The 10,564-nt window shown below is 35.9% G+C and overlaps 1 protein-coding gene across 1 annotated transcript in view; it reads right to left on the bottom strand.

Annotated features, from left to right (window-relative positions):
• RPAP2 (RNA polymerase II associated protein 2) overlaps window positions 1–10,564 on the bottom strand; it is a 103,315-nt gene that overhangs the window by 65,032 nt on the left and 27,719 nt on the right. Inside the window, exons 7-8 of the mRNA XM_037045486.1 lie at window positions 7,676–7,711; window positions 4,147–5,059 (exon numbers count right to left, since the gene is read on the bottom strand). Coding sequence (XP_036901381.1) covers window positions 4,147–5,059; window positions 7,676–7,711 — 949 coding nt within the window. The remainder of the gene's footprint in view (window positions 1–4,146; window positions 5,060–7,675; window positions 7,712–10,564) is intronic.

Raw genomic sequence — 10,564 nt, 5'->3', positions numbered from 1 at the left:
AAAAAATGGGCAAAGGACTTGAACAGACACTTTGCCAAGGAGGACATACAGAGGATCCAGAGACACATGAAAAGATGCTCGATATCACTAGCTATCAGAGAGATGCAAATCAAAACCACAATGAGATACCACTTAACACCAGTCAGAATGGCTACCATGAACAAAGAAACAAACAACAAGTGTTGGAGAGGTTGTGGGGAAAAGGGGACTCTAGTTCACTGTTGGTGGGATTGCAGACTGGTACCACCACTATGGAAAGCAGTATGGAATTTTCTAAGAAAACTAAAAATGGATGTGCCTTTTGAGCCAGCAATTCCACTGCTAGGAGTATATCCTCAGAACCCTGAAACACCAATCCAAAAGAACCTATGCACCTCGATGTTCATAGCAGCACAATTTATGATAGCCAAGAGTTGGAAGCAACCTAAACGCCCATTGGTCAATGACTGGATCAAAAAACTATGGTACATTTACACAATGGAATTCTATGCTGCAGAAAGGAAGAAGGAGGTCCCACCCTTTGCAACATCATGGATGGAACTGGAAAGCATTATGCTGAGCAAAATAAGCCAGGCAGTGAAAGACAAATACCATATGATATCACCTTTAACAGGAATCTAAACAACAAAAAAAACAAGCAAGCAAAATGTAACCAAAGACACTGAAATACAGAACGTGCTGACAGGGTCCAGAGGGGAGAGGGGAGAGAATCACAGGGGAAAACGGGAAGGACTCACATGAACAAGTATAAAGGACACATGGACAATAACTAAGGTGGGGGGCAGAGATGGGAGGGAGGTGGGGAGCACTGGGGAGGTGGCAGGGATAGGAATACAAGAAAGAAAACTGTACTTGAACAGAGTTAAATAAATAAAAAAAGAATGGTAGTGTCGGCGAAACAGACTCTTAAGACGGAAAAATCAACATAGAGAAAGGTTACTCCATAATGCCAAAGATTCAATTTTTGAATTCTAGATTTGTATTCTAGATGTGTATAATCTTAGATTTGTACCCAATAACATGGTCTCAAAATATTAAAAGTAAAATTCATAAAACTAAAAGGAGAAATAACAAATCCATAATTATGGTAAGAGACTTTGACCTGCTTCTTCCACCTCTGATGGAGTGAGCGAACAGACAAAAATCAATAATGCTTCTCAAACTCTGATGTGTACCCATTTCCCAAAAGGAAAACAATGAAATCTGACCTATACTCCTCACAATAAACAAAAATCAATCACCATTGAATTGCAGGTCTCAATGAGAAAGAAAAACAAGAAAGCTTCTAGAAAGTGAAATAACCTGGGCTAAGCAAATATTCTTCATGTCACTAGACTGAAGACCCAGTAATGAGAGTGAAATGGCAAGTCTCAGAGTGAAAGATGGTATTCACAATACACATAACTAAAAATGAGCTTGAATCCTAAATAGATAAAAAGTTCCTACAGATCAGTTAGAAAAAAAAATACCTAGATATATTCAACAGGTAAATGCAAAGAAGATTCAGGCACTTCACAAAAGAGACTATCCAAAAGGTCAATAAGCAAAAGAAACAGTGCTCAACTCATTAATCATCAGAAAAATGTAACCAAAAAGTAGTACCACAAGAATGTTAAAAACCAACACTACCAAGTATCGTAACAGTGTGGAGTAATGGGAATTCTCAGACTGTGGAAGCAGAATATAAACTGCCACAACCATTTTGGAAAACCATTTGTCATTATGTATTATGGGTGCATATACCCACACATTATGATCCAGAAATTCCAGTCCTAGGTACATACCCCACAGAAATGCATGCACATTAGGAAAAAAAATACAGGGTCTGGCACAAATAATGCCCTTGTTTTATTACAAAATCATGACCATTTAATTCTGTAACATAACAAAATGACTCAAGCACACCATGTGACAATTTAGGTGAAATGTTCAAATTAAGACTATAAATTACTACACCCACATTATTACTCTTCCAACCACACTCATGCAGGCATTACTTCGGCCAGACCCTGTATACAAGCAAGTTCTTAACAGCAGTTCATACGAGTCCCAAACTGAAACAGCCTAAATGCTCATTAATATATATAAATTGTGGTACATTTCTATAATGGAATACTATGCAGCAATGAAAGAATAAAACTAGAGTTATAGGCAACAGAAATGGTTCATGATCATAATGCTGCATGAACTAAATTGGATACTAAAGAATATATACTGTGTGAATCCATTTACATATAGTTCAAAATTGGCAAAACGTATCTGTGCTATTGTAACAGTCATTCACTTTAGAAAGCGGTAATGACTAGTTGGAGACATAGTGGGGCTCTGGTTCACTCAAACTTCTCAGTGTGGATAGTATTCACTTGTGATAATTCAATGAGTTGTACACTTATTATTTGCACTATACTTCAATGAAAAAGTTAGATAACATGGTGCTGCCTTGGCTGGTGTGGCTCAGTGGATTGAATGTAGGCCTACGAACTAAAGGGTCACCGATTTGATTCCCAGTCAGGGCACCTGCCTGGGTTGCAGGCCGGGTCCCTGGTGGAAGGCACACAAGAGGCAACCACACAATGATGTTTCTCTCCCTCCCTTCTCCTCTCTAAAAATGAATAAAATCTTAAAAAAAAAACAAAAACAAAGAGAGAGGTATCATTTTTTAAAAAGTTATATAATGCTGTGCAACAGAGGAGCAGTCAAATTTCAGGGGTTAATTTTTCCTTCTTTAGGCTTATAAGTATAAAAATAAAATGATTTATGTACTAAGGTAGGCTTATGCAGCTGAGAGAAATCAATGTTTCTCCAAGCTTAATATAAAAGTTACGGATGCTGTCTAATAATATAATTAAAGTGATTTCAAATGCAGTACTGATTTAGGCAATCAACTGCAGAAATATAAGAAATTCCTAAATTTTTACTATTTCCACTTTTACTTTCTTTGTAAATCTCCAAATGTGTTATTAAATTTAGAGCCACATTTACTTAGAAATCTTCAGTAACAAAGTTTTGTGGTAAAAACCAGGATACTGCCTACTTCTCTTCATGTCAAATGACTTAATTTCCCAAACTATACATCAACCAAAACTGGGTATTAGAAATGTTGAAAAATCTCCCTAAATCTCAGTGGCATAAACTCAGTCTCTACATATAACTACTATTTACTGAGTAACAATTATATGTAAAGCACTGCAATAAATTATTTATATACATTATCTTTAAAACTCATAACAATCAAGCAAGGAAAACTATTTATAGTCCCATTTACGGATATGTTCTCAAAATCAAGAAACTATCTTTTCATAGAACTAGTACATGAGAGCAAATATTCAAATCTAGGTCTTACCTGAATATGCTCTTTCCATTTCCTCTCTATTATTTTCCAACAGTCTCCTCTAATATATTATTAGAGGTAATAATTAGAGGCACAACCTAGGTATGTGCCCTGATCAGAAACTGAACCCTCAACCTTGTGGTACACGGGACAATGCTCCAAGAAGCAGAGCCACCCTGGCTGGGCCTCCCAATTTATTTTAAAAGTGTTAAAAAAGAACAAGAAAAAGAAAAAAAACATTTGATAATGTCAACCTACCGAATTATTTTTTATTTTCTTTGATAATATTTTAATATATTAAAATATACTTAAATATATATTTATTTTTATATTTAAAAAATATTTTATTACATTGCCCATCCAGTGGGCATGTTTGTCAAATATTATACAAACGAGTATTTCAACATTCAACTAGCAAATCTACTCCACTGTATATAATCTCATTGGAAACAAAACACAAAGATACATACCCCATGAAGGAATCTGAAAGCATACCAATGAAGAAAATACAAGCCTCTTCAGAGGTTCTATTTATTATACAAAGAGCTAGCTTTAAAGAAAACTCTGTCCCACAATTCTAGGCTATTTCTACATTAGAGAAAAATGTTCCACATGGATGAAAATTTTCAGGGGCAAACTTCAACTTATTTGTAAAATAGTGATGCCTATACTGGAGATGGCGTTTTAAACCAAAAGACTGACCAACTAAAGAAGCCTTCTGAAAATTTAACGATTATTTCTTTAGTATTTTTCTTCCTGCTCCAATATTTCCTTGTTATTAGCAACATGGAAAACTCATTCTCATTAAGACATACCTCTTCTGAGTCTTGTGATTTGGTGGTTTCTTCATTTAAAATGTATCGCCCTCTATAAAACTCTCTGATCCTTAGGTTTAATGTTTCAGTTTCTTTTTTCAAGCTCTCATAACTTGGCAGTGGTTTAATGGCTGCATCTGAGGCCCTAAAAGGCAAAGACTCATCCAAGCGGTCCTGAGATTCCTGGAAGGCAGGAGAATGACTATTTGGGTCAGAGTTTATGTCATCTTCATCAAGTTCTTCTTTAACCAGAGGGGCAGAAGCACAATTCTGGCCATTCAAAAACTTCAAAGTTCCTTCAGTCCTCCACTCAATCAAAGTCTCCTTTAGTACTCTAAGTAAGTTTGCCTTTGCAACTTCAGGACACACCTGCACTGAACTAGAAGCTGACCTAGAAACTTGGTTTGATTTGGCAAATTTCCGCTTAAAATGCTCAGCACTTTTCTTACTTATGCCTACTAGAGATATTTCTGAACTATTGTATTTATTTTCAGAAATTTCTGAAGCTTCCAATTTTTGTCGCGAAGGACTATTTGAAGAAATCTGACTATTTACTTTCTGTAGAGGAAGTTCACAAAGAGCAGCTTTTTCTTGATTATCTAATCTGCAATTGCCTAACTGCTCACCAACATCTATTACTGTTTGTTCTCTGTGCTCTTGCTTGAAGTTAGCTTTTTGACCAGCTTTCTTTTTCATGATGCTTTTTTTGTGCAGCTGTGGCCTTATACCGGTTGCATTTGGTCTGTTTCCTGGTAGAATGGAGGAAACAAAGTCTTGTTCATTATCACTGCTACTATCACTATGAGTGCTAGAAGAACTCGATTCATACTGCTTCTCAAAATGGCCGGGATTGTCAATATCTGATGTCTTAATAGCCTCGCTGCATAACTGTACTTCTTCTCCAGAATGGCCACTGTAGAAGAAAAGAAACAAAATAACTGTAACAGAAAAACAGAATGTCCCACAGTATTCATACTTTGTACCTTTCAAGGCAGAAATCTGTGTCCATGCAAAGCCTTATTCATAAGTTTATAGTTATACAAGCCTGTACACATACACACACTTAAGAAAGCTCTAATTCTATAATTTCTGTACACCTTATGTATTTGATGTAATTCTCTTCTTACCTTGTCCTTTCCCTCCAATTACTTTAATTTTTTTAATCCTCACCCAAGGACATATTTCCATTGCTTTTTTAGAAAGAGAGGTAGGGGGTGGGAGGGTGGGAGAGAGAGAAACAGAGATAAACATCAATAACAAAGAGAAACATCCACTAGTTGCCTCTCACAGATTCCCTGAGTGGGGATCAAACCCACAACCTAGGTATGTGCCCTGATCAGAAACTGAACCCTCAACCTTGTGGTACACGGGACAATGCTCCAAGAAGCAGAGCCACACTGGCTGGGCCTCCCAATTTATTTTAAAAGTGTTAAAAAAGAACAAGAAAAAGAAAAAAAACATTTGATAATGTCAACCTACTGAATTATTTTTTATTTTGGCCTGCTCCATTTCTGTGACTGTTTCATGTATCCCTTTTTAAAGAAAAGTCTTTTTTTCCTTTTGAAAACTTCATTCATGGTTTCTCAAACAAATATACATGTATGTATACATACACGCACACTTGTTGTAGAAACTATGTTTAGGCTTTGAAAGATAAAAAAAATGTTTAAACATTTACCAATTCTGGTTGATAGTTACACTGAAAATTCCAAAGAATGAAAAATATAAGAAAATCAGTCAGAGCAGAAAATAAAGTTGGCATATCAACATTTATCAATGAAAGATATTTATATTTGAAATTCCAGAATTACAATATAATGCTAAAATAAAAGACAATAGTCTTCTTTGACTATATTCCTTCAATTTTCAGGTTTGAAAAAGATTAAGAATAATGAAAGAGTGAAGGCAAAGAGTAACTCTGTCTATCCAAATTTGAGGTAAAGAAGGATGGGTGAGCAGTTACTCTTAAGCAAATGTATGTATCAGAACTATGAAGGATCCAGATGAAGAGGATTCTGGGTCAAGAAGTACGTAGTGGGTAGTTAAAGAGTATGAGAACTCTCTACGTTTCATGTAGTTTTTCTATAAACCTAAAAGTGCCCCCCCCAAAGGCTATTACATTTTTAGAACTGATCTTTAAAAATAAAATGAAATAATTGAGCAACTTTAAAAAATGCTGGGTGGGGAGGTTGGAGGGTGTGTAAAAGAAAAACAGAGTTGAAAGTAAAATTGTGGGTAGGAATGGAGAAAGTTTATTTAGTATTAGATACCATTTTTTAGTTAGAATCTAGCCTATATTGTCATGGGACTTGCCTGTTGTTAAGTATAATAATAAAAAAAAAAGGCCCTAGCTGGTGTAGCTCAGTGGATTGAGCTCGGGCCTGCGAAACACAAGATCGAGGATCGATTTCCAGTCAGGACACATGCCTGGGTTGCAGGCCAGTTCCTGGCAGGGGCCAGTTCCCAGCAGGGGATGCAGGAGAAGCAACCATACATTGATGTTTCTCTTCCTCTCTCCTTCCCTTCCCCTCTAAAGATAAATAAAATATATAAAAAAAGAAAAGAACAATTAAACTTTCATGTATTTCATTCTTTTCCTTGAAATTTTATGGTATTATATTTTTCTAAATTTTTAAAAATCCTCACCTGAAGATAAGTTCATTGATTTTGAGAGAGAGAAGAGGGGTAGGGAAGAGAGCAGGGGAGTAGGGGAGAGAGGGAGGGAGGGGGAGAGAGAGAAAGAGAAAGAGAAAGAGACATCAGTGTTTGAAGGAAACTTTGAGCACCCCAACTGCAGACTGAACCTGCAACCTAGGTGTATACCCTGACTGGGAATTGAACCCACAACCTTTTGATGTATGAGATGATGCTCCAACCAACTAAGCCACCTCGCTGAGGCTGAAGGTATTATATTTTCCTATACTCCTTTGAGCTATAAATTAGACATACATAAACAAATAAATATCTCTCACTTGTACTCAAGTCCATGTAACTAAGGTAGTGACTAATAACCAGGACAATTTATTCTGGGAGATAAAAGGGCATGTTTTGAAAGATGATTATGGTTAGGCAAGCAACACCATGAGGGGAATTTAGAAAAAAAATCACAACTTAGAATTTTTATTAATGCTTTAAACACTTTCATAATTAAATAACTGATACATTAACGTTTTAAAATCCTATAAAAATACAACTATAAAAACTTTTCAACAAGTGTAATTGGCACAATGTAGTTGACAAAGCAGCATAGTATCTCAGATGGAAGCTGTGTTTGTGTCATATTTCAACAGGTTCAATTAGACTTTCTTGGTAGAAACAGCTGCACGATAAATCATACAGAGCAAACACATCATCTTACCACCACAAAGGAAAAAGCTGTACAAGGCAAATATTTCTTTGTGTGGGCTAGAATGGGCACTTACATACTGCATCAGCACAGGAAGTCCAAGAGCTCATACCACCTGGTTTACTCTTAATGTTTCTATTAACATAAATATAAAGAAGGTAAGTGACACTGATTCAACCATACCTCTGTCCTTCCTGTAGCAGGTGAAAATCAGGATGCCTGTGACAAAAACACAAAATTAAAAACTGAAGGTAACTGATTTTTCAAATACTTTGATGTGTTTACAGATCAAGTAGATAGAAAATATAATTTAAAAACCAATGGTATATTCACTAATCTAGAATAAATACTCCAAAAATTTACGTGGAACCAAAAAAGACCCCAAATAGTCTCAGCAATCTTGAGAAAGAACAACAAAGTTGGAGTGATCACAATACCTGATATAAAACTAAACTATAAGGCCACCGTAATCAAAATAGCCTGGTACTGGCATAAGAACAGACACATAGATCAATGGAACAAAACAGAGAGCCCAGAAATAAATCCATGACTCTATGGTCAATTAATATTTGACAAAGGGAACATGAGTATATAATGGAGTAAAAATAGCATCTTCAATTAATGGCATTGGGAGAAGTGAACTGGTACATGCAAAAAAAAGAAAGAAAGAAAGAAACTACGCTACCACCTTATGTCATACACCAGAATAAACTCAAAATGGATGAAAAACTTAAATATAAGTCATGATGCCACAAAAGTCCTAGCAGAAAACACAGGCAGTAAAATTTCAGATATCCCACATAACAATATTTTTGCATATATATATATGTGTATATGTATATATATGTATATATACATATACACATATATATATTCTAGGGCAAGGGACATAAAGGAAAAAATAAACAAATGGGACTAAATCAAATTAAAAAGCTTCCACACAGCTAAAGAAACCATCATCAAAATGAAAAAGGAGCCAACCCTCTGGGAAAACATATTTGCCAATGATATCTTAGACAAGAGTTTAATCTCCAAAATATATAAGGAACTCATACAATTCAACACCAGGAAAACAATTAATCCAATTAAAAAATGGGCAAAGGACCTGAATAGATACTTCACCAAGGAGGACACACACAGGGCCCATAGACATATGAAAAGATGCTCAATATCACTAGCCCTCAGAGAAATGCAAATTAAAAGCACAATGAGATATCACTTCACACCTGCCAAAATCATTAACAAATCAACACCTGGCTGGCGCAGCTCAGTGTACTGAGTGCTGGCCTGCAAACCAAAGGATCACAGTTTGATTCCCAGTCAGGGCACATGCCTGGGTTGCAGGCCACTTCCCAGCAGGGGACGCATGAAAGGCAACCATACATTGATGTTTCTCTCCCTCTCTCCTTCCCTTCCCCTCTAAAGATAAATAAAATCTTAAAAAAAAAAAAACAAATAAACAAACAACAAGTGCTGACAAGGATGTAGAGAAAAGGGAACCCTAGCACATTGTTGGTGGGAATGCAGACTGGTGCAGCCACTGTGGAAAACAGTATGGAATTTCCTCAGAAAACTAAAAATGGAGCCACCTTTTGAGCCAGCAATTCCACTGCTGGGATACCCTAAAAATCTCAAAACACCAATTCAGAAGAACTAAAGCACCCCTATGTTCATAGCAGCACTATTTATAATAATCAAGTGCTGCAAACAGCCTAAGTACCAATCATAAATGAGTGGGTCAAAAAACTGTGGTACATTTACACAATGGAGTACCACAGAGCAGAAAGAAGGAACTCCTACTCTTCAAGTCAGCATGGATGGAACTGGAGAATATTATACTAAGTGAAATAAGCTGACAGTTGGTGATAAACAAATATACCATGTGATCTCACTTATACCAGGAATCTAATGAACAAAATAAACTAATGAGCAAAATAGAACCAGAGGCATGCTAACATGGAAGAGATTGACAGCAGCCAGAGGAAAGGGGGAGGGAATTAAGGATGGAAAGATGGGGAAGGGACTAGTTAAAGAACATGTATGAATGACCCATGAACATGGACAATAGTGTGGGGATGAACTATGGGAGTGGAGGTGGGTTGGGTGGACGGCAAAAGGGAAAAAATGGGAGAACTGTAATAGAATAAAAAAATAATAGAATAAAATAAACTGTAATAGAATAAAAAACAGATATAACTAAAGGAATATAGTTCACATAAAGATTTTTAAAGAAAACTATGGAATAGCCCTGGCTGGTGTAGCTCAGTGGATTGAGCGCGGGCCTTCGAACCAAAGAATCAGGGTTCAATTCCCAGTCAGGGCGCATGCCTGGGTTGCAGGCCACTTCCCAGCAGGGGACGCATGAAAGGCAACCATACATTGATATTTCACTCCCTCTCTCCTTCCTTTCCCCTCTAAAGATAAATAAATAAAATCTTAAGAAAAAAAGAAAATTATGGAACAAAATATCATGAAATTCATCCCTAAGAAATCAGGATTAATATTTCTATGCAAAATTTACTCATATTTCAGAACTAATTTCATATCCCATGAGGTAAATAAGGTTTTCCCTGGTAACTAACCTGTTAATGTAAATCACTCTCTTCTCTAAATTCCAAAGTATGTACAATTAGTATATATTAATCATGTAATTTATTATTAGGTAATAAATTGAGATAATACTAAATTACCTAAATGTTTTACTTTTCATGTTTAATTCTGATTTCTTAAATAGAATACAAGCACTCTGACAGCAGAGATTACACAAACTTTTGTATTTCCTTTATATAGTTAGTAAGGCTCTTTGCTTTAATTTCTGAGAAAGAAGTTGTACTGTATGTAGTATGGATGTGCACTATGTAGAGAGGTGGTTTAATTTAATTCTAGGGATAATTCTGCTATGCAACACCAGAAATCACATTTAGCTGGGCATTATGATATTAAAAAGGGGGTAGGAAAAGCTCTTAGATATAAGAAGGAGAAAATATAATAGCAAATGAATTTACAAAGACAAGAAAACTCTGTAAAATACTTCTGAACTCAGAAAAATGACTTTAGAGACTATAAAATGGA

This window comes from Sturnira hondurensis, unplaced genomic scaffold, assembly GCF_014824575.4.
Source record: "Sturnira hondurensis isolate 20B ecotype Veracruz unplaced genomic scaffold, ASM1482457v3 Scaffold0004322, whole genome shotgun sequence".
Taxonomy (NCBI): Eukaryota; Metazoa; Chordata; class Mammalia; order Chiroptera; family Phyllostomidae; genus Sturnira; species Sturnira hondurensis.
The sequence above is the reverse complement of the archived record's forward strand: the minus strand, read 5'-3'. Positions and strand labels throughout refer to the sequence as shown.